This window comes from Euprymna scolopes, chromosome 21 (genome assembly GCF_053919585.1).
Source record: "Euprymna scolopes isolate OS-2025 chromosome 21, ASM5391958v1, whole genome shotgun sequence".
NCBI lineage: Eukaryota > Metazoa > Mollusca > Cephalopoda > Sepiida > Sepiolidae > Euprymna > Euprymna scolopes.
The window spans coordinates 44273982-44300701 of record NC_136502.1 but is presented as its reverse complement, the minus strand read 5'-3'; the positions used below and the strand labels follow the sequence as shown (position 1 = coordinate 44300701).

Here is a 26720-nt window from a genome sequence, read left to right as displayed (position 1 = left end):
ACTATGAAAATATAAAAACTATGAAAATATAAAAACTATGAAAATATAAAAACTATGAAAATATAAAAACTATGAAAATATAAAAACTATGAAAATATAAAAACTATGAAAATATAAAAACTATGAAAATATATGAATATGATATAAAAATAATATGAATATAATATAAAAATAATATGAATATAATATAAAAATAATATTAATGTAATATGAATATAATATGAAAATAATTCGATTGATGTGTAAAGTGAGTCTTAAAGACAGATTTAGATCTGATGACCTCAGAGGAAGATTAAATCTGGACAATATAGTGAAATTTGTGCAGATCATGAGACTTTGGTGGTTTAGTCATATTGAAAGAATGAAGGAGTTCTTGGGTTAGTAGATGTTGAACAGTTGCGGTGGTCGAGTCAGTTGGCAGAGGAAAGTCAAAGAAAACATGGGGTGAAATGATAATCGTTTTAATTTAGTGTAATTTGCAATTAACTCATCAAGTAACCCATCTCTTATTTTCTATCCCTTTCACACTCTTATGGTATAGTGTTGGACCTGCCCCCCTGCTGCATCTGATTCTCACTTCTGCCCCTCTCCCTGTAATGTAATAACAGCTTAAGGAAAGTAAGAATAAAGATTGGAATTATTCATTATAAACAAAAGAGAATATCATCAGTTTTAGTAATACTATTTAACAAATAGTTGGAGTATAAAAAATAGACATACACACACACACATATATATATATATAATTAAAATTACAAAGATAAATATTATTTTTGTATTAAAACCTATCAAGATAATAGAAAGTTCAATATACTAACTAGATAGAGCAATTAAAAAATAAAACAAGAAAAATTGATGGTGAAAATAAAAATTGAATAAATTACAAGATTTATTAATCCATCAAAAATTCAAACCAGGAATTATAATAAAGAAAAATCCTTAAGTCATAGATTTTCAAAATAGGCTCTTTTTCGTCAGAGGATAAACATTAAAAAAAAACAATATGTATCACTGATAGGCATAAAATTGAAAATATATTAAAAAAAACTTGTGAATCAAAAGACATTTTCAATAGAATTATGTAGAATAAAAGAAGAAATGGTAAAAATTGAATAATTAATAAATTAATTAACCAATGAAGTTGTAAGCAGTATTATATCTATATGATATTTCTCTTAGTCTGTCTATCTATTTCACTTTTTCTCAGAAACTATTTGTCCGATCTGGCTGAAATTTTGTACAAAATATTATTATGTAAAGGTGCAGCGAACTAAGTATTATAGTATCAATTTGATGCATAGTTAGAGATTAACAGGATTAATATTTATTTTTTATTTTTTATATTTTATATTTAACTGTTTATTGCTCACTCATTTTTTCTGGATTCAAACAATTCAGCTGGAGCTCAGTGGGTGACCCAATGGGTTAGATGTTCTAGTGATTAAGAAACTTCAACTCAACAAAATGAGACTAGAAGAAATTGAAATAAGAGTAAAAAAAGAAATAAACTGAATAAGGTAAGTTTCATTTCCACAAAGAGAAATAACTCCTACTTGATAGTAAAAAAAAGACTCACCTCATCCATCCGTGTCTGCAAGCCTTACTGCTGCCATGGCAACAATCATCTGGACAAAGATGGTAGCAACCTTTGCGGCTGGCACTAGTTGCGCTCCACTCAAACGAATGACAATGGTGGATAAAACAAACCAAACGCTGAACCCTCTGCACTTTTTTCCACTGGTGACATACCTGACGGGCCCGACATCCAGTCGAGGTAATAACAGATTTGAAAATTTGTTCAGCTGCCTTCCGATCCGTGCGATCAAGTCTCTCCAATGCAATCTTATAGATTATTCGAGTCCGTTTTGCAAACAAGCGTACTCGGCAGACAAGATTTATTGACTGATACCGTTTGGGTGCGGTGCTATTCTTACAGAATATATTCCAGAAAATACGAGCTATTTTGCCATTATAGTGACTGGTGTTGCGATTGTTTTTGGCAAATTTTGTCTTTCGTGTTCCTCTGGAGGTTTGGAAAGTCGGATTGCGCTTTCGTAGCTTTCGGTTGCGTCTCTGCTTATTTTGATTCGATTTCTCACGTTTCTGATACATTTTGATTTTCTTTGAGCAAATTTGTGGGGTTTTTTTTTAAAATTTATATTTAAGGCATTTCACCCATTAAGTGCCAGGGTAACTAATTTTTTTTTTTCTTCTTCTGTTGAGTTGAAACTTTGTGTAATGACTAAAAATGGGCTATATTACAACTTGAAAAAAATTTTGTTTAGAAAGTGAAATATAGACTCTCCTATAGATAGAACACTGGGTATGTTTGATATATCTTAGAAATTAAATCAAGAGGCTATACATTCAAGATAAAATTTACACATTCTAGTAAAGAACAAAGCAGTTCAAACAAAGATTTACATTGAACTTTTGACAACAAGTTAATGACTTACTATTACAAGACTTTATATAAATTATTATCGGAAAAAAAAAAAAAATGAATTTTATCAAATTTCACGGTTTCCAACAACTCACAAAAAAAAAGCTGATGAATATAGATGAATCTTATCCTTTCTTCAGAGCAATCATGCAGTTAGCAGTACTATTATAGTTAAATAGATTTTAAAAAATATTTGGTGTCTGCTTTATAGGAAAGTTTACCTAATAAGTTAAACAATGTTAAAAAATATGATGTAACCGACTTGATCAACTTTTTAAATATTAAAATAAATTCTTCAATTAATATTGCTCCTCACAGATCAAAATTCAAGATCAAAATCCAAAACTTTGAGCTTTCACTATTTTTGTATAAAAGATATTGAACACGAGTTCCACTGTTTTATAATTTGTCACATGTTGATGTGTTTACCTGACTTGTGACAAAGAAAAATGTCAACAGAAGAAAAGCATTTTGAATCACCATAATATGACAAATGTTTCTAAAAAATAGTTTATAAAATTCAAAAACATTTTAATTAATGTGAAAGTTTTACAAAAAAAAAAAAAGCTAAGCAAATAAGGATTGTAAACGTCACACGGTCACTTACAGTTCTTTTACTTGCCTTGTTGAAATTTAAGTGCTTGATAAAATATTTGCTGCTTTAAAAATAGTTACAGTATTTTAAGTTATGTTCAACTTTTTTAGGGAAAAGGAAATATTTTAAAACATCAAATTCATGCAAAAAAAAAAAAAAATGCAAATAAAATTTAAATATGATTTTTTTTAAACAATAAAATACCAAATTTATTTAGTTTGTTAAAAAAAAAAAAACAATGAAAAAGGATTATGCTAGCATATAAATTTCAAGTCTGTTTTCTTTATCTAATGAAATTCGTGATTGTTTATGCAAATTCATTAAAAATCTATGCAAATGCTGTTTTTTTTTGTTTTTTTTTGGAAAGAGAGAAGTTGAAAAAGTTTTTTGGATAAATTTTTAGCTTTTTTTTCACTGAAAAAATCGATTATATATTTTTTAAATCCATACCACAGTTGTCTAAGGAAAAAATAAAATAAATAAAAAATCTCCCTAGAAAATCAAATAAAAATCCAGATGAAAAATATAGGAAAATTGTGGAATCACATTCAACATAAATTCTCAAGATGATTATAATCCAATATGCAAATCATTTCTTTATCCAAAGGAATTGGATAATTTAAAATATTTTTTTTTATCTTTAAATCACATTCAGTAGTTAGTCATTAATATTATTACCAGACGAGAATAAACTTCATTTTTAGTTGGACTACATTTCACCATTCTTGGAATTAAACGATCCACTTGTATTTTATATAAAAAATAAATTATAAAAAGGTTTCATCAAATCAAATGAAGTTGATTAAGAGGTGATGTCAATCGATGTATCACATCATGTGTTCTTGATTTGAAATAAAGAGGAATAATAAAGAAAAAATAGAAGAGAGAGAAAGTAATTAAAAATAAATAAAATGATAGGGGCATCTTAAGACAGCCAATAGATAATCCGAAATTGTGACACTTAAAATCTACTAGATTGGGATTATCAACAGTGGATTAAAAAGGATTTGTAACGATACATGTTTATAAGAGTTAGCCAGTAAATGGATGTAAAGATTATCAGAAAAAAAAAAATCATTTTATTATATTGGCATCTGTATTTGAAAAGGTTTATGTATAATATTAAGTTTTGTTCAAGCATTTTGAGAAAAAAAATAAGCAGATTCAAAATTTAGCAACGTGGTGAATTCTCTCCCTTGGATAGATCAAACACTCATCATCTCTGACTATATTTACAAAATTAAAATGTAATACTTATTTCACTTGCATTTAAGTGTAGCTGTCATGACTGCTTGGTGGTAAGAAGCTTAAATTCGAAGTGTTTAGGTCTGAGGTTGAAATCATTTGACCATCATTCGCACTAAAGATCATTGGAAAGATGAAACATGTCTGGATATTAAAACACACACACACACACACACACACACACACACACACACACACACACACACACACACACACACACACACATATATATGGCATTATAAAATAACGTTTTCTTGGGAGTAGTGAAGCCAATGGTTTTTTTATCCTCTCGGAAGGGTGCCTATATACTCTAAAAGTTTTAATTTTTTTTATTATGATTTTGTGGATTTTAAGATTTTCATTTCCTTTTATCAACATTTTCCCTTCAGCATATCCTTTCTATTCCAAGAAAAAAGTCTAACTTTTTTCCAAGAAACATATCTGTTTCTGAGAAGTTGTTTGATAGATTTCCACTATTCAACAAAACACATGTAAGATGTACTATATTAAAATATGAATAAAACACTATATGAGTACGAAGTAAATACATCTGATTTTTTTAATAATTATATATATATATATATATATATATATATATATATATATATATAAGGGTGGTCCACTTAAAAGTAGCCCAGAAAATGTAGTCGAGAGGAGGAACATTCTTTTATTGTTAAAATTACCTCTAATGTTATAAAAGATGCTGGAAGTGTTCCCTATTGACATCTATGCATTTTTGGACACGTTTAACAGTGTTTACAAATACTGCCTGTAGATCTCCTCTGGTTATTCTCCTGATAGTGTTGGTAATGTTCTCCTTTAGTTTGTCTAGATTGTAAGGATTATTTGCATAAACTTTTTGTTTTTAAAATTCCCCAAAGATAAAAATCACATGATGAGTTCAGGGAACGTGGTGGCCATAACCCTTTGCTTATTGTTCTCTCTTCCGTAAACATATCAGGAACTCAGGTCAGGGATCTGTGAGACATGTGGCACGTAACGCCATCTTGTTGGAGAAAGAATTGCATTTTGTCTTGTGGTGTCAGTTGGTCGTAAGAGAAAGATTAGAGAGATCGGGCTATTTTAAGTGGGCCAGCCGCCTGTATATGAGGGAGAATTCGCATCCAAGTGTGGGTAAAATGAATTCCCCAAACAAAACAGTATTGCATCACTTGAGAAAGATTAAAATCAATATATGATGCTGCTAAACCTTATGTCTAGAATCCTTATCACAATTTTCATCAAAATCCATTTCATGATTATAATTCTAGAAAATTATAAAATGTAAAACTTAAGGGGTCTTCGGACCAGACCGAAGAAATTGAAATTCAAGGAACACTGTTTAATTGGTGTCTATAGCTATGAATAAAAAAGGTTGTACCCATTTTTATGCCTCCCCACAATAAACCCTTTAAAATACTTCAAAGAAGATGAAATTTTATGCCTAATATTTAATGCTAAAATTTCATAAAAATCAAAAGTAGCTGAATTTTCACAAAGGTCTTTCATTTGATTTTTTCCCCCACTTTGCATAGAACTAAATTAAATTAAACATAGCCCGTGTTATCTACCGCTATGCCTAGGAGCAAAGTCCCAAAATCCATAATGATCAGTTAATTAGTTTAGGAGTGACTCCTGTATATACAAATACATAAATATATGCATACACCCAACATACACATTAAATATTAAAAAAAAAAAGGGGGGTGTAATATACTTTATTGTAGTTTCACAAGAAAGAATATCACTCAGAAGTTACTGTACTCAACGCCTTTATCTGTTGTGTCACAGGTTCATAGATTAAATCAAAACCGAGATAAGAATAGTCATCTCAAATAATCCAAATAGCAGAACAATTTCTTTGTCTTTTGTCTAGAGAGCCCAGAATACAGCTCGACAAAAATAACAGGATGGAGAAAAATTTTTTAAAAATCTTCCTATATATTAATTTTTAATAAACAAATATTCTTAATATTCAGAATGTACATTTCATGTTAGTCACATTCATCAGCGTGTATAATAAAACTGATAGTTGGATGATTAAAACCTCAGATCCAAGTATTGTGAATCTTGGCTTCTTCCCATTAGGCCATCATGGCAGTCATGCCTTGAAATGCGAGAAAAATACATTTTTCATTTTAAATGTAAACAAGTAATGAAATTCAGATAGTGTTTCAATCTTCTAAAGGGAGAGAACCCTGCAATGTAGTTAAATTGGAATCTTCAATTTGATTTCTATTAAAGTGCACTATTTATCAGAACTAAATAAACATATGTATATGTCAATGTCCATGTGTGCCTCCTGCAGAAAGAAAAATTACAGAATCCACATGAAAATAAAAAGTATATTTCATATGTAAAATTTATCGGGGAAGACAATGGAAGTAGTCTTGAATCTCTAAGTGTCCTCGTTCCAAATGGGAGCCAAAATCTCCTTAAAACTAATATATGATTCATTTTGATGGAATTCAAATCATATGTAGAGAATTCTCCAGAGAAGATAATGGAAATAGTTCTGAATCTTTATGTGCCGCTCCATGCATGGAAACTCTACATGTCCCTCGTTAAGAGTTATAGCAGCAGAACCCCTTTAAAACTTCAAATATGTATATCGAATTTTAGTGAAATTAAAAGTATATGTATAACACTTATTTAGAGAGTTTTAAAATAATTTCAGTTTATTCTGACTATATCACGAGGCAAAATTTAACAGTAAAAAAAAAAAAAAAAAAAAAAAAAAAAATGTCACGAGCATAGCAGAAACAGGACAGTGACCCTTATTCAATCCCGAGCAACATCGGATCTTCCTGCTAGTATTTTTATAAGACAAAAGTATTAAAAAAAAAAAGTCTGGTTACGTAGACAAGAAAAATATGGTAATTGGTTATTATATGCTAATTTATATATGATTCCTCAAATAAAAACATCAACATCATCATCATCAACATCATATTTGGTTTAATGTTAGTTTTTAAATGCTGGCGTGTTTTGAACGAATTTTAGAAATTAACTTTCAAACCATCTCATCTCTAGACAGGTCTTTATTCATCTGTCCTTCTCAAGTGTATCCTTATTTCTTCCTTCTGTTTTTTCCTTTGTCTTCCCCTGTGAATTGAACCTCAACTTTTCTACATCTATAACCCCCCCCCCCCCCAATGTCTCCTGTTCTGCACACGTCTTCCTATACTGTCCAGATTCAATCTTTCTCAGAGATCAAGATATAAACCCGTTTTCAAAACTTATGAGGGACATTACAAAAGTAATGCTTCCCATTTTTTTTTTATTATTCCACCCGAATGGATCGGAGAGGGATTACAAATTGCATTGTTATGATGACTGAACTTATGCATTCATGATCTGGAAGTTTCATTTCTTTCTTGCAGATACTGGCAGTGTGAGAAGTTTAGAAAGCATCCCCTGTCATAGACATGAATCAGAAACAGATGTGTCACTGAATTTCTGGCAAAAGTGCATTGAGAATAATGGTGACTACGTGGAAAAATAAATTCTGGAGCACAAAACGTTGGTCATTTTAATGGTACCACTCCTGTTTTCGTAGCTCTTCAACATTTTAGTTTTTTAGTTAAATAATAGGAGGCCTTACTTTTGGAACGACCCTTGTACATTACAAATTCATTGTATCATTCTCTTATCTATATTACTAGCCATACATCAATCACACTGCGTCCAAATGAAAATGATAGACCCTTTCCTTGGTTGACACTGGTAACGCTCTGCTAGTTAGTAATGACAGAAGTGCCATGAACTTACTTCTTACCGTCAATTAATCAAGTGTAATCAATAGGAAAGGTCAAGTTTATAGCGATATCAATTCCGAACATGCCAGATCAATTTTTGACATTCGCGTGCGCAAACATCGATAATCTCCAGAAACAAATCAAAGATTAAATGATAAATCCATCAAATTAATGATGACTTCATAAAAGTGACATCTAATCAACTGTAAGACACAAATCCGCAAATAAACGAATAAAAAAAAACAAACAAAAAAAACAAACAACAAAAACGTTAAGAAACAATAAGCAAGACATATTAATTTATTTTTATTTCGGACTATTAGTCTCATCTTTATTAGTTTTTTTTTTTTTTTTAATCTTTTTATTGGTTCACAACGTTTCAGCCAACTTCCTCTGGCCTTCGTCAGGTGGTAACCGCGACGGATAGGAACTTCGAATCTCCTAACTGCATTCTCAGCCATCACTGCCATCTCTACGGTTCCAGATGCGCATTGTCTGAAGATAGCGGTTTCAATCCCACCCAAAGCGTACCAGAGGTTAATTGGTCAAAATGTGGTGAGATGACAACAACTACGGATGGCAGTGATGGCTGAGAATGCAGTTAGGAGATTCGAAGTTCCTATCCGTCGCGGTTACCACCTGACGAAGGCCAGAGGAAGTTGGCCGAAACGTTGTGAACCAATAAAAAGATTAAAAAAAAAACAAAAAAAAAAAAAACAACAACAACTAATAAAGATGAGACTAATAGTCCGAAATAAAAATAAATTAATGCTCATCTCAAAAAATGAATTCCAATTAAGGAATAATATAAATAAGCAAGACAATCTAGAAGAAAACATTTAAAATTTCTGATTTATTACTAGCAGGCTGCCTGGCAAAGCCCGGTCATAAAATCTGCATAAATATAATATTTTTTAAGTTAAGCAGATTTCGCATTTATTATTATCAAAGCCAATCCTTTACTTATTGTTATAGTATACCCGATATAGTACAAAAAAAAAAAAAGAAAAAAAAAAGAAAAAAAAAAAAGAAAAAAAAAAAGAAAGTGAGACATGTGCATGCGAGTATTGTTTTTTCTAAACAGTTCACTTCTTGTAAGTAAAAAAAAAAAAAAAAAAAAAAAAAAAAAAATATACTCGAGCTGAGATCAGAATCAAAACCTAAAAATAGCGAGTCAGGTACGATAACGATTAGGCCAGCTTGCCACGTTCTTTAAAAAAAGTGTTTTCAAACCTACTTATTCTTAACATAAGAAAATATCCGAATGATCCCCCCTCCCAAGTACCAAGTCTTCAATTTTGATCCCTTAGCAACCCTTTTTTCCAGATGAAAACCGATTAAAAAGTTTTCCACATGTCTGAATACCCTATATACAAAATTTCAAGTCTGGAGATCAAAAATTTGTTGAGTATATAGGTTGAGAATTGTCCTCACACACATACACACTCACTTTTATAGATATATAGATTTGTATTAGCAATAACATGAACTAACATATACTACACTACACCAAACTAAGGGGCCATGCCTGGGAGAATGGTATCATTATGAACCAACATTTACTACATTATCTCCTTAAAGGAGGAGATAATGCCTGAGAGAATAAATACTACACTACAACTCCTCACCTAAAAAAAATAAATGCAAAAGGTCTGGGAGGATAATAATATGAGTACAGAACAGATACTACACTTCCCTCCTGGAATTGAGCATTGAAAGATTGTACTTTAGTCTGAAATAGTAAATTTAACCGAACATTAAAAAATAATAAGAGAGTATAGTTCCACCTTCAGGTATAAAAATACTAACATAGTTTCGAATTAAGACAAGCAGATACCAAATCTCCATTAATAATAGATTATTTGTTCATTACACCTCTTTGAGTATCTTCAATTCAACCCTTATCTCTCTCTCTATATATATATTATATATATATATTATATATATATATATATATATAGAGAGAGAGAGAGAGAGAGTGAGAGTACCCCCCCCCCCCAAAAAAAAAACAGAGGACATTCAACTCTAAGCCCCGTTGCTTAGTGTTTTGTCCGAATGAAATGAAACTTTCCTTATAACTAGTTTATTATATTCAAAACATCATATCAAAACACTAGGGTCTTTGGCCATTTTTTCTTTGTTGACTGTAAAATGCTCAGAAAAACAATTGAATGTCCTGTTTTTTGGGGGTCACCCTACATATATATATATATATATATATATATATATAACTAATCAAAGATCCAAACACATAATTCAGAGATGTCTATGGCCAAGGACAAAATATCTGAAACCAAGATTAATTTCTCAACCTAGAAGGACATAATGAGTGGAGAAGGTGTGCTTTATCAAAGCGTGTTAATCTGAAATACTTTTTTTTTCATACTGAAAGTATCGACCGACAAGAAGTTATTCATTCATGAAATATAAGTTTCTACCTTCCTTCAGAAATCGTTTGAAGTTTGGCAAAATTAACACTTTTAGAAAGAGAAGAAACGGAGGTGGAACACGGCAAAAGAAAACGTAATAAAGAGAGCAAGAGAGAATGAATGATAAAAGTGAAAGAGGGGAAGAAAAAATAAAATAAAATTGTGCCAAAATGGGGGTGGGGAAAATAGGGACATAAAGCTCTAGCGGTTTGGTCTTATTTGAAAAAAAAAAAAAAAAAAAGTAAAAAGAGGAATTCCACCTTTTCTGAATTGCAAAGAAAAAAAGCAGACTCGCATCCCTGTTAATTGAATGCTTGATTTGCATAATTTTTTTTTTTTTTTAACAATTCACAATAAATTAATATTTGTGAAAATTGTGACTAAATCCATTTTATTTCTTATATAAAATAATTCTGTAATAAACATTTCGGATTACTCTGGACTGAGATTGCCTAAATACCAACAGAAATCAGAGGTAGCTCGAAATGACAAGCCGTGATTGTCTGAATACTGATGGCAACAGAAAATCGGCCGCAGTTGTTATGCCAAGTCATTGCTGGTGGACATAAACAGTAAAATGAGCCACTTTTCTAGATTTAGCATAACGTCTTAGAAATTAACCGCGAACATTAGAGGTTATTTAAAAAAAAAATTTTTTTTTTTTTTTTTATTAGATTTTTACTCCAAACAAGTCACAGTGCCACTTTGAAGCAGGGGGCTACTATCAGGGACATAAGTTGCAGGGATACTATGTAGGGAGTTGAGCAGCGAGATGTCTGTTCACATCAGACTTGAACTTCTGCATGCCAGTACAGTTGGGGAAGCAGGAACCTGGAAGAGAATTCCAGAGTCTAGCAGTTCTGGGGAAGAAACTATTAGAGTAGAAGGCTTTCTTACATCTAGGAATCTATACTGTGTAGGGGTGGGACTTTGCTGCTTGTTGGGTTTATCGGGGGGTATTTATGTCGAGGGGGTACATGAGCTTGTAGTTCGTCGTAGCATCCGCCATTAAAAAATACTTGTAAAACAGAGTGATGCAACATTTCGTTGCTGAGACAGAGGTTCTCAATTCTATTTTTTTTTTTTTTAATTTCTTTCTATATTATTTTTCCTAATTCAATCACATTTAGATGCTGTAGTCAAGATGTAGATGTCAAGATGTAGTCAAGATAAAAGAAACCACTAATGAGACTGATTGTGATATGAGATAAGCTGATTTCAGATACTTCATTGAAGGAACGCACTTGCATCCCAATTGACAATATAATGGAGATGCTAATTTTATGTGTAAAATCAAAATACTTTTTATAATGGGATCTAATGTCTGGCAATGAGATCATCATTGTCCCTAGTACTGGCCAATGTATATGGAATACTTTGAGGAAATAGCGTTAGGATCAACACCACTAAAGTCAACACTGTCGCTGCTGCAATGTGGATGATACGTTCATACTCTGGCCTTACCAAAAAGATGCTTAAACATTACTGGACCATATAAACTATTTATCCATCTATACAGTTCATAATGGAAACGGGACAGAAATTATCATTCTTAGAGGCACCGATAATCCGCATTAGTCAAAGATTTATGTCATCTGTATATCAGAAGCCAACTTTCAGTGGACAGTATCTAAACTTCAACTTCTAACATCCATATAATGTAAAGAAAGGAATCGTCCCTTGCTTAAAACATTGAGCAGAAGCAATATGTAGAAACTACAATGCATATTAAGAGAAGATGAGCAGTTTAAGAAAAACCCTCCACCAAAACAACGATCTAGAGAGCATGACATCAGCCTCAAGAAATCTGGACCAAACACCAAAGGACACCACCCGAAAATTCAACAGTTTATATACTATATATGATGGGCTTGTCAGAAAAAAAATTTAAATAATATGTGATCTATATGACACCAGGACAATATTCAAAAGCAACTCTCCAGAAACATCTTGTGCAAGTCAAGCCCCCACTACAGAAAAAAATCATGACTAAGGACTGGGTGTATAAGATTCCACGTAAATGTGGAAAACCGTGCAAAGTTGAGATATGCTGTTCACTAAAAGTAAGGTTATAATAATCACAAAAAAACATATGCGGAGAGATTGAAAAGTGTGGTATACAGGGGGAACAGAGAAACCATTTATTCTCATGGGACAAAGTAAAAATTATAGACAAAAGAACGGTTGAGATTAAGACGACTCAAAGAAGCAGCACACATGCTGGGTGATGATCCAAGTAGACCTAGTATAGAATTTAATACAATATGGGAACCATTAATTATATATATATATATATATATATATATATATATATATATATATATATAGTCTTTGAAGTTTTTAACCTTTAAAACTATACAAAAAAATATTTTTTTTATCATTCGTTAGAAAACCATCTAGTCAGTAAATCATTTAATCACCTGAAATCACTGCAACAACTCGCTCTCGAATTTACTATAATATCAATAATTTATTTTTCAAGGGATCATCAGTTGTTTACCATGAAACACTGTTTTGGGGATTTAAAAACAAAACAGTATATTACATCATGGCTCCCCAGTAGTGTTGATCAAACACCACCACCCTTAATCTTAGGAAGAAGACATGTTACAAACATTTAATCCAATTTCCTATTCTTAATTGCAATTACTAACCTTTGCATACTAAAAAAATGAATTTCTTACCTATGCGATTCATCAATTTCCACATTTAAAATGGATACATTTTTTAATTTTTTTATTTATCAGTCTTGTATTTATAAGATTAGGATTAATCCATTTAACTACTTATCACCCCCACTATGATTAGTATTTAGTATATTTACATTCTTATTTATTTAAAATTAGATATATAAAGGTTAAAAACATTTTTACATTTTTTTTTTTTATTAATATAAAAATTTATTATATGTAATTATAAGTACATTTTATACATTGCTAATATATTTTTGGATTTCCTTTATTAATATAGTCTGGTTTATCTTAAACGATTCAAAAGCATCAGGATATATATATATATATATATATATATATATATATATATCATTCAACCACGGTAGTGGTTGAATATATGCTTAAGTCAGAAATTGAATGAATCGAGACACATTCAAACCCCCCACCACTAATTCAGTTCGCAACCAAATTTCAAACAGGTTATATAGTTGGATAGAACACCTCATTAGCTAAATTTTGAAAAAAATTTCGAAAAATGGTTCAGTAGAAAAAAAGTTACAACAAAATATGTGGGTTCACAAGCAGGAGAGTAAGTACATAAGTGACTAACGCTTTTTTTATTTTGCATAACTGTTTTTGTATATATATTTTTTATTGCGATTTTACCAATATGACATGTTAGCGTAACGGTTAGAGTACCGGGGGTTGGTGGAAAGATTTTAGGTTCAATCCCGTGTATCGTTTTTTTTCTATAATTAAAAAACCGAACTTTTTTTTTTAATAACTAATTTTTTTTAACTCTCCTTATGATTTTATAGCAAAAAATGGTGAATTTATCGATTAAAAATATTAGTGAATTCTATGATATACATATTTTTTGAATGAACTCAAATTTAACGTTATCACATTTGATGAAAAATGTAGTCCCATTTTGGCAATGCGTCTGACCAATGATGCTTTTGAACCCGTGACCAGCACTGCGATGTCATCAGCATCAGCCTGGGCATAAATATTCCTATTTTTAAACTCCTTTAAAAGAGGATTCAGCATACAGTTCCATAGTAAAGGTGATAAAATCCCACTTTGGGGGTTTCATTTAACTACTTCCATTTTAACAGTTGCCCTCAGTAGTTCTACTTGAACTGTTCTGTGCCTCACCATATACTCAATCCATCGGATGAGTACTGGTGGCACATTGAGTTCTCGTAGCGACTTGAACATACTACTGAAGGGTATGTTGTCAAAAGCTCCAACGATATCTAAAAAGACACCGAGTGCCATCTTCTTTTTTGTTAGTTTACGCTCTATACAGATCACGAATTCATGAACCGCAGTCTCGGTAGAAACCCTGGCTCGGAACTACTGTGATTGAATGATAAATATTGCATAAATGTGTGTTTGAGAGCTAATTTTTTTTGACAATCATTAATAAATATTATAAATTTATATATTAATACAATAGCAATGCCTGGAAAAATCATGAATTATATGGAAAAATGCGCGCATAAAAAGTAATATTCTTAAGATTTTATTAAACCTGGAAAAGTAAAGGACAAGAAATTCAACCTGGAAAAGTAAAGAACAAGATATTCTAGTAAAGTAAAAAATAAGAGTTTTTTAGACTTAAAATATTGCAGCTAAAAATTTGTATATGTTCTTGTTTATTGTTGAGTTAGAAAGAATTAAATGATCCTTATTATGATATAATAAAATTATTAATTTTTATGTAAATTTTAAAATTATTAATTCCATCTACTAACTAACTAACTAATGAATTAATTTTATTCAAACAATTTTCACTACATAAAAATATGCAAATAATAGGGGGGAAATAAGTTCAATCCAGCGACTGACACCCTTTCTAACTCAACAATAAACAACAACATATGCAAATAATAAATAAAATATTTATCAATATTCAAATTTTATTTTTAGCTGCAATATTTTAAGTCTAAAAAATTCTTATTTTTTACTTTACTAGAATATCTTGTCCTTTACTTTTCCAGGTTTAATAAAATCTTAAGAATATTACTTTTTATGCGAGCATTTTTCCATATAATATATATATTAGTAATAATATTTAGTAATAAATAGTTATATATAAAGATAAGTAGTAAGGTTGTACTTCTAAAAACAAAAATATGCTTAAGTCTTCTAAAATTCATGCTAGAATTGCCTGCAAGGACTCGTGGTGTAGTTGATAAAGTACTTAATAAAATTCAGCTGGAAAGTTACTTTTCTTGAAGTTGAAGGTTCAATCCTTAGTGTGGGGAGGGGACACTCAAAATACATGCGAATTAGATGCTACCCCTGAGGATTAAATAAAGGGTTCCATTTGAAATTCTGTGCAACCCTTCCCCCCCCCCTCCGAGTTCGACAGAATGATTCCCAGAGTTTGACAAGATATGCCTAAAAAAAGTGGGAGGTTCCATCAACCGAAACGTCACGAAAATAAGTCATAATGAGAAGTGTAGTTTGGATCATGCGAATAATACGGATTTGAATATTTATTTTTTTTTTTAGACTAAGAGCAACATCCTGAATTTTTATTTTTATTTTTGTCATACCTAAACAAAGCATATGACCATTGAAGCGCAAATGGTGATAGCTGTGATAGAGTCAACCTAAGTAGGGAGTTGAACAGCAAGATGTTTGTTTGCATTACATTTAAATTTCTCCATGTTGGTGTGATCAGGGAAACAGGGTGAAAATTCCAAGGACAAACAGTTCAAGGAAAAAAACGCTATAAGAATAGAAAATCTTCCAGCATATGAGGGCTTCCACAGGGAAACGGGTGGAATTTTGATTTACATCTTTTATTTCACCAAACAAATTGAACAAAAACAAAATTAGGCACAAGGCCAATCAAAAAATTGGGGAGGTAGGTCATCCTTGTCACAGTATCTTTGTTAATAAGCTAATTCTAGCTCATCATACCACAAATACACCAGGGGGGGTCGTCCTACTTAAAATTCCCAAATCAAATGGTTTTTTTTTTTTTTTTTAGTCGGGTGGATAGGGGGTATTTTTGTTGGTGTGTACATGTGCCTAAGTTCATCAGAGCAGTGTGCAATATACTATGCGTGTGCAAAATCAAACATGGCTTCCAACCTGTACTCAGTGGAAATCCTGTGATCACCCGCATATTACAACTTTAAAGGCTGAGAAACACTGAGCGAATTAATTGCATTAGATTCCAAAATTGCATGTTGGATGTTTGATGCCAAAGTTAACATTGAAGATTATCGAAAAGTCACTTAAGACTGGCCTTGAAAATCTGGATTAAGTTTGACACTTGACCATGTAAAGTAATGTCGACATGCAACTAACAAGATTTAATCAAATTGAGAAAAAGTTAAGCAGGAAATTTTACAGCTGCAAAATAGATAAGATTGTAAAAGACCAGACAGATTAAGGTTAATCCTGGATCCTATTTATAGGCACACATCGAGAAATCCAATGTAAATGACATTATTAATAGCATTGTGCGTGTGTTCCCTAAACAAAAAAGTTATAGAATCTACATAAATTCTAAAAGTGTATTCTTATGTAAAATTTACCAGGGAAATGGTCTCAAATCTCCCAGTGCCCTCCTAAACCTAAGGGAACTATGTGGGTCGAATTCTAATATATCCTGTTTTGATGAAATTTTATCACATATAAACAATTCTCACGTGAAGACAACGTAAGTGGTCCCAAATCTCCTTTATACACTGAATGTGTTCATGTCCCCACCTCTAAATGACCCATCAAATCAGAAGACCCTTAAAACTTCAAGTACGTATATATCCGATTTTTATGCTATTTTAAAAGTCAACTTTTAAGTCTAAATTGTTTAGTTTGTGTAGTTTCAATTCTACCCACCCATTCTTAAAAATAAAATTATATGAATTCAACTCTTTTTTTTTTTTAATATAAAATATAAGCAAAACATTTTCGTATATATATATATATATATATATATATATATATATATATATATATATATATATATATATATACGTAACATCTCACCGTCTGTTTGCTCCCTTCTTTCTCTTATATATATATATATATATATATATATATATATATATATATATATATATATATATATATATAAAATGAGAATGAGAGAGAGACAGACAGAGAGAGCGATACAAGACGGTTTCCCCATGTGTTTTGGATTCAATTATTGGGGGAGGGGGAGGGGGCTATACACACTAGACTATGCTTTTTTTAAATTTATTTTTTTGCAGACTTTAAATATCTCCATTTTTTTTTCTTAAATCCTTTTGCATTCCATATAAAAAATTTCCAACAGTTTTTTTTAGGAACATACATTTGTCTCCAAGGAGTTGTTTAGTAGGCTTCTGCCGTTCAACGAAATACATGTATAACGTACTTCCTTAAAAAAAATAAGAATAAAGACAATGAATAAAAACTTACGAGTGTGAATTAAATACACCTGGTTTTGGAATGATAATTAAATTAATATAAAACTTGTGTCTGTATAACATTAAGACATATTAGGGAGAATACCTTCAATATAAACATTAACAATGTACAATTTTCATATGAACATAATGGAAGTAGTTCTGCGTCTAGTTGCCACTTAAAGGAGCTCATGAAGCATTTTTATAACATGCTACTGAATTAAATTTACTTATAAACGTTAGGTGAAGAGTCTTAACATAATAGCTCAGTAGGTAAAATACTTAACTAACAAGATCAAAGTTGCTGTTAAATAAACTTTCTTTATTGATTTTTCATTTAATCCTATCCTACATTCTAGCCTAGGCAACACCGGGCATCCTTGCTAGTTATAAATAATAAAGGAAGACGACAAAAAAAATTTGTATTTTTTCTTTTTTGTGTACAAATCAAGACATCTTTCTGTAAAAAAAAAAAAAAAAAAAAGAGCAGCAGAGGTGCTTCTAAAAAATAAAATGAATAAACTAATTAACGGAAATACAAAAAAAATTAAAATGGTAACAAATATAAATACTTACTCTTTGCTTTTAGGGAGCAGGTCATCTGCAGTGGCCTCAAAAAATGTAAGTACTACGTGGCATCTGGAAATCTTCGGGTCAAGCTCTATAAGAAGCTATGAATAAAGAATGACAAGAAATACACTGTCATTAATTTAGGTGATTCAAATAGGAATTACATCGTTCGAGAGAGAAAAAAAAAAAAAAATTATGATAAATTTTATTATCACACCAGACGTAGATTCAAAAAACAAAACAAAAAACTTCAAACTTTTTGTGTGATTATATGCAAACAGCTTGAAAAAAAAATATTAGCAAAAAAATAAAAATAATAATTAAAAAACAAAAGAAACATGATAATTCATACATACAGTAGCGTCCAAAACTAAGAGACAGCATTTTAAAACCGAATATTTGTTAGAAATAACAACTGTGAAAAGCTGAAATTTTGACAACTGGTAGTCGTTATCATCCATAATAGCATACTAAAATTTGAATTATTTGCAAAGGATAGAAAAAGAATTATAACAATTATTTATTTTCAAAATAGGAACGTCCAAACAATTATAATTTGATACAATTTCTTATATAATAATACACACTAGTGGAACCCGTGGAAATTCCACAATTGTATTATACTTCTGTTGTATGTTGTTGCCATTCATGCTATGGGCATCATCATCATATTAATGTCCATTTTACATGCTGGCATGCGTTAGACGGCTTAAAGAAATTGACTTCCAAAGTAACCTATCTCTGGCCAGTTTTTTTTTTTTTTAATCTCATTTTCTCGTGGGTCCATTTTTATTTCCTCCCAAAGTTTTCCTTGCCCCCCCCTCTATGAACTAAACCTGCTACCTTATTTGTTTTAGTTGTACTAATCCAATCACCCTCATCCATTCTTTCAATGTGACCATACCATCTAAGTGTCCTGTTTCACACAAATCTCCCTATACTGTCAAGATTTAATCTTCTTGAGGTCATCAGAACTAAGCCTGCCTTTAAGACTCGCATTACACATTCATCTTATCATTCTCATGTCATTTCTTCCCATGCAACACATGTCCTCAACCCTCACTGGCAAGATTACATTTCCATAATTAGACTTTGTACACCCTTGGTCGACAATCGACGTCCGATGCAAACAAGATCCAACAATATTATTGTTCCACCTTTGTTCAAACTTAAACTACTTAGATAAAAACGGTTAATGTAGTTTTAGAATATGGCCGGTTATCGGGGTCTTTCTTTCACGTTTTTGACAACACGCTTCCGTTCTATGCATACCCACAATATTATTGCATCATTTTTGAACAGAAATTACATGTTGATCTTAGTATGAAGCAGAAAAAAAAAAAAAAAAAAGAAACAAAAAGTATATTTATTAGTGTTGGGACGATTAATTGGAATCGGAAAAATCGGAACTTTTGGGGGTATCGGAATCGGGAAAATTTGTGCCCATTTCCCGATGTCAAAAACGATTCTTTTAGTATATGTTTTTTTGTTTGAAAAAAAATCTTCCACAACTGGTAGTAATGATTAAATAATAAATATTCATTTATTTTAAACTACCATTAAAACTAAAATTTTAAACTACCATTAAAACTAAAATTTTAAACTACCATTAAAACTAAAATTTTAAACTACCATTAAAACTAAAATTTTAAACTACCATTAAAACTAAAATTTTAAACTACCATTAAAACTAAAATTTTAAACTACCATTAAAACTAAAATCTATAGACCATCCAGCACAAGTGTACTTTTTTACATTTGAGAAAACATCTGAACGTTTATCATGTGTTTTTACGGTGAGTGGAGGGAAATAATGACTCCATAGTTAAATATTCAGAGATTTATAAAGAATCAGAATCGGAGTCAGGAATTTAGTATGGAATCGGTAATTGTATTGGAATCGTCCCATCACTAATATTTATACATATCAACAACATCAGATGAATTACATATTTCCATCTTTTAAAAAAGCACTGAAGGGTGATAATATGCATATATCAATATGACATAGCTTTAGTGTATAACTAGCAGGATCTGTGGAAATTCCACAGGGACTCATTCATATGTAATATATTGATGTTTGCATTCTGTAGATGTTAAGCGTAAATGGAGATGCTCTGATATTATTGTAGCTCTTTTGTTAAACTGTGAAAGCATTTATCTAAGCTAGCATGAACGCCCGGCAAACCAAAAAAATATTTTATTTCTTGCAGATTTCGTCTATATTATTATTATAGAGTTAATGTTCTATCGATTTTTATATATTATAAAGTTGTGATTTCAAAAATAAAAAAAAAAATATATCCATATGACTTGAGTGCATTAGCTTGAATCGAAACGGAAATAAAAATTTATGAAAATAAATAAATATATAACTTGAGTTCCTTCAGCTATAATCAAAACTGAAACCAAAACTTATGAAGAATTCTTGATAAAATTATTTATAAAAAACAAAAATAGACGACTTAAGTGCCATAAGCTATAATCGAAACCAAAACTTATGAAGAATTCTTTGTAAAATTATTTATGACAAGAAATGGAAGTACATAACAATTAAACGACCCGGATGTAAGCATGACACAGAAAATAACACACGTATTAATATATAGATTATATAGATTATGTCTCAAATTGTGATAACGGTGTTCAGAGTCATAGTAATAAGCAGCTTTGATTGGCGTGTGTCCACTGTAAACAAGCACTTTCACTCAAACCTGGCACCCTTTTGATAAAAAAAAGAAAGAAAAGGAAAAAAAATGAAAAACAAACCTATAGAACCCACCATACTATTACATCAAAAACACTATATTCTCCCACGAACTATAAATAATAATAAATAAAAAAATTAGGTGAGCTCATTCTTAATTGAAGAAAGATGTGTTAGTCAAGTCCCTTGAACAAGTTAGGAAGAGTAACTTCCCTTGTACACATACTGTCATGGCGTCTCCTATTATATAACTCTCACCTGTCAGTGTGTGTGTGTGTGTGTGTGTGTGTGTGTGTGTGTGTGTGTGTGTGCTTGTATGTCTGCCTAAAGCTTTTGACAGAGGCAACGAATTTTCACAAGATCGGTATCGTTTTGAAGCTCAACCCTTTGGACGACAAATATCGAAAAATTGGCTAAAAACATTAATTCCTTCACCCTCAACTGGGCACTTTTCTATAGGAAGGGGTCGCTTTTTTCGCCGATATTTTCAAAAGTCATCCCCTCTTTTTGATTCTCTAGCATTAATTTAAACCTACGTCACTTCCGGTTTGGCGATGGGTGCAACAGCTTAGCGTCACGTTTCTTTTCCTCCTTCGTGGTACGGCTCAAGCCTTCCTGCCTGCCTACTACTTTTTTTTTTTTTTGCATTCGCAATTTTTTTTTTTTTTCTTGCTCAACCAACACCCTTACACACACCTCCACTTTCTTTTCCACCATTGCGTCAAGGGTTCAAGCCTGCCTACTACAATTTTTTTTGTTTTTGCTCAACACACACACACACACACACACACACACACACGGGCAATGCCAAGCATCCAGGCTAGTTTGTAAATAAAGCCTGTATTCTTTAGTTCTCCTTTCTTATCTCTTCTGTATCACAACCATCCTGTAGGATTAACATCCCCCTCCCCCAACATAACAAATGGTGTTGAGAGTCATAGTGATAAGCACCCACGATTGGTGTGTGCCCACTTTAGAGAAGTACTCGCACTCGAACCTGGAACTCTTTTGATACCAAAAATAATACAAATGCAGATTTAGGCGTCGTTGGCGTTCGAGATGACAGCATAAAAGGGACGGATTTTGTGCGACATGCGGCTTTCATGTTTTGGATGTTGTCTTGTTCACACGAGTTCGTTGTCGGTTGGGAAGATCCTTGAAAAAGATGAAGTACGACTGCTGCTTGAGTGAATAAGCGAGTCGTGGAAGAGAAAAGCTTTTTGTGCCAGCAAAGTACCATGCTGAGAGTTGGTGCAGCAAATTTTGAGTTAAGAAGTTAGTGATGAGTTCTGACCTCCTTTTTTCTGCTTGCAAATATCTTTATGCATACAGTAGAAATATTAAGGGAGGTAATATGTGTGTGTGTGCGTGTCCTTATAGAATCTACATTTTTTAAATTTTTTATTGCATTTCACCCCAAACAAGGCACATTGCCACTTTGTTGTAGGGGGCTACTATCAGAGACATAAGCATCAGGGGTACTGTGTAGGGAGTTGGGCAGCAAGATGTCGGTTCACGTTACACTTGAACTTTTGCATGTCAGTGCAGTTGGGCAAGCAGGGACCCGGAAGAGAATTCCAAAGTCTAGTGATTCTGGGGAAGAAACTACTGGCGTAGAAGGCTCTTTTACATATAGGGATCTCTACCGTGAAGGGGTGGGATTTAACTGCTTGTCGGGTTTGTCAGGGTATTTACGCGGCGGGGGCACAAGTGCTTGCAGTTCGTCAGAGCATTCACCATTAAAGTACTTGCAGAACAGGCAGACGGATGCAACATTTCGTTGATGGGACAGAAGCTGAAGTTTAGATGACAGTTCAGGACCTATCCGATTGGCGACTCTTTTGAACCTTGTCTAGGAGTGAGAGACTAGTGGCAGATGCACCAGCCCAAATATTACAATACTCCATGCATGGACGAATGGTGGCCTTACAAAGGTATAAGATACTTTCGGGCATTAGTAGCTTTCTAGCACGGTAGAAAGAACCCACCTTCTTTGCAGCGGTCCTGGCAATGTTCTCAATGTAATTGTTCCAACTCCTGTTTCCTGTGAACGTTAGGCCGAGGAGTTTAAAAGATGTACTTTCAGATAAAGCGTCATTGTCCATTGCTATTGGTGGTAGGGAAGGTTTCTCGTAATTATTGAAGGAAACAAGTTTAGTCTTGGCAGCATTGAATGTGACCATCCATTTTTGTCCCCATTCCACTACGGATCGGAGGTCATCCTCCGATGTTTCTGCCATTTCTCTAGATATGTGTTCATTTGTTTTCCTGTCGTGTCTGTTATAGAGCGTGGTGTCATCAGCATATGTACCCATCTCACAGACACTTTTGTCAGGGAGGTCATTTATGAATATTAGGAATAACAGAGGTCCAAGGATAGACCCCTGAGGCACTCCCGCATTTATATAATGTTGATTAGATGTATGACCGTCAAGGACAACCTGGATTTTTCTCTTATCTAAGAAGGATTTAATCATACTACTCCCTTAATATATATATATATATATATATATATATATATATATATATAGAAGGTAATGCCTGTGAGAATGATTGCATAACAGAACAGATACTACATTACCCTCACCAAAAATAAAAGATGCGGTAATGCATGGGAGCGATGACATCATGACAGCAGAACTGATAATTTACTACTCCCTCTACTTACTACCCCATTATTCGTGGTGGGATGAGTCTCGTTGTGGCTTTGGTGGTTTGGAGACTGGGTAGAAAGTATTTGTCAAGAATCCATTCTTGACACTCAGCCCAACAGGTGCGGAGCTGGGAACAAGCCCCATACCAGTTAGATCGAGGTACGCTGCCTGGGTATCACTCAGGAGGTTCACCCTCCCAGGCCTTACCATCCAGCTTTCGGGTGGGAAAGTTTATTGCTTATCATCTGAGGCGCCCCCTACCCGGGAATACAGACGCGAATGCTCAAGCAATTTTTGTCGAGGCAAGATCACCCCCTCCTTTAGGGGAACTTGTCTGTATCCCACTTTCCGACCTTGTTTGTTTGTTTTACGGCATATCAACCCTTTTCAGGTTATTTAATGCCGAATCCAGTGATTTTGAAGAACAATTTTTTTTAGTATATATTTTTTTTTTTAAGTCGGTTTCTATTTAACCCATACTTGGGACCCTAACAAGTACTACCACTCTGGGTTAGAGTATACCTGAGGCAATGGCAATTAAAGGGTGGCTCCACACTCCCAAAAGCCTGCAAGCTGAGGCCTCACCATCGGATATAGTTTAAGGTGATATCCAAGACCTCCGACCTTGTGTCACATATTGCTGTGGTGGGTGGCAATTAAATATCTCCTCCCTCTTAATTGATCAGTAAAAATAAAATATTGCAATTAATAAAAGTAATAGTATAGTTTCGGCTTCACAGTCTTCATCAGTAATAGATAATCACTACATATGGCGCTTCAAGGAAAGAGAATTATCGGATAGGTATCGGATAGGTGCCTAAAAACAGTCATGACGTAAAAAGCATAACATGTCCACAAAACGGGGAAGATGATTATTTATTTTGGCGGCACTTGTGGTTGCAGTAAATGTCATTTGTCAGAACAATGGCGCGCGATAGATTTCATAAAAAGATTGAGGAGTTAAAAGGTCATTCAAAGTTTGAAAAATAACAATAAAAATGATATTTATACTTTTATTGAAAAGTGGAACGAAAGAAATAAAAATGAGTCACAAATAGCTGGTTTAATTCGTTTTTTTTTTTTGTTTTTTTTTATGGTATATCAACTAATCTGAGGTCATTTCATAACTAGGGCTATGACAACAGCATATTCTTTTCATTGTTTTTGAGTTTATACTCGATTGACACAGTTAATCAACCGAGAACCACATCACTCTATATAAAAGCACATAAGATATCAATGGCTACACACTTGAGAGTCAAAACAATGAAAAGAATATTCTGTTGTCCTAGGCCTATTCATATCACTAGAGAAACGAGATGTTCATAAGTAGCTAACAAAAAACAAAAAAAAAACAAAAAAAAAACAAAAAAAACAAAAAAACAAAAAAAAAACAAAAAAAACAAAAAAACAAAAAAAAAACAAAAAAAACAAAAAAACAAAAAAAAAACAAAAAAAAAAAAACAAAAAAAAACAACAATAATACGAAAACGTTACAAATTCCAAGAAATACAAAACAAAACACAAATAAAGATCCATTGTTAAATACCTTGGTAGAAATTATTAATAAAATCAATTCTCCATCAAAAATGCATACAATTATAATCCAAGAAAGGTTCAAGAAATACAAAATTTCGCCATATTGTTTTCAAAAAGATTTCTTATATATAAAGATTATCTGAACATGCAGACAGACATTTAAACTTGAAAAACATGCCAAGTTTGGTATTTTTTTTTAATTATCGTCAGAACCTCAGATGTATAATATCTAAAATTAAAAAAAAAAACAAAAAAAAAACGCGATTCCTTATTTGAGGGTCAAATAGATATTTATTAATAACTGATTTTTTTTTCAGTTATGTCCCATATGACAACTAGTGTGCTTGTGTCCAGAGAGAACAGGCTTCCTGGCGTTGCCAGGTCATAAAATATGCATAAAACTTATGTTTCCATTTATGCAGAAGCTTAGACATGTGCATGTGAGTATTTTTTCTAAACAGTTCACTTCTTGTAAGTAAAAAAGAAAAAAAAATATACTTGAGCGGAGATTGAAACCAAAACCTAAAAACAGTGTCAAGTATGATAACCGTTAGGCCAGCTTGCCACGACATTAAAAAATGTTTTCAAACCTACTTATTTTTAACATAAGGAAGCTGTCATGTGAAAGATTCATGTATGCACGGTCGTAAAACAGTTGACAAACACAAAAATCCGATTACCCCCCCCCCAGTACCAATTTTTTAAATTCTGACCCCTTAGCAGCTCTTTTTTCCGGATGAAAACCGATTAAAAAGTTCCACATGTCTGAATACCCTATATACCAAATTTCAAGTCTGTAGATCAAAAATTTGTTGAGTATATAAGTTCAGTTGTCCACACACATATCCTCTCTTTTATAGATATAAAGACTAGCAAGGATACCTGTGCTTTGCGTGAAACTTTACGGCGGGCATCCTTGCAGTAAGTGGATGTTGTAAAAGCTGATAAATTTCATCAAGATTGGTTAAGGGGATGGAGGTGGAGGAGAGTGATTGGATTCAAATTCACAAATTCATTTAAATATGATATTTTAATTTATGCAGATTTCGTATTTACTTTTATAGAACCAATTCTTTATTGATTTTTTATATTTTATCCAATATATAGTTGCCATTTCAAAAGTTCAACTATATATATATATATATATATATATATATATATATATATATGACTTGGGTGCCATTAGCTAGATGTAGATTCAAAACATTTAGCGTTCCAGCATTTTTAGTTACCATCGGAGCTAACGGCAAATAAATATAAAAAACTTTACAAATTAACTGACTTTCACGTATAAATGTACAATGCCGGCAAAAAGAAAGTCCGCACTTGTATTTTTTTTTTCAAAACTGCAAATTTAAGCTAAATTTAATGTAACTGTTTAAACAACCTATACCTCATTTGATTCACCTTTTATTCCTCTATAATTTTACCTGTTCATATTTGACTTTTTAAGATATTCTAGTGTTCACGTCAATTTAAAAAAGTAACTTCAAATTTGAGGAGGCAAAAAGAAAGTCTGCAGCAACAAATTCGTTTAAAACCAGCTTAAATTATCGCTCATAAATCAGTTTAAAATATCCACCAACAGGCAACAAAGCATCTCTAATCGTAATTGTTGTTCCAAGTTATACAACGTAACATTTAGTCCATATGCCATGACTTTCTCTTAGTGATCGTCAGGAGCTCATTAATC

At 32.2% G+C, this 26720-nt stretch overlaps 1 protein-coding gene across 5 annotated transcripts in view; it reads right to left on the bottom strand.

Moving 5' to 3' along the window:
- LOC145242175 (uncharacterized) overlaps positions 1–26720 on the bottom strand; it is a 203648-nt gene that overhangs the window by 50749 nt on the left and 126179 nt on the right. For all 5 annotated transcript variants that reach the window (XM_080105166.1, XM_080105164.1, XM_080105167.1 and 2 more), the window contains exon 6: positions 18134–18228. In XM_080105166.1, the coding sequence (XP_079961292.1) occupies positions 18134–18228 (95 nt within the window). The remainder of the gene's footprint in view (positions 1–18133; positions 18229–26720) is intronic.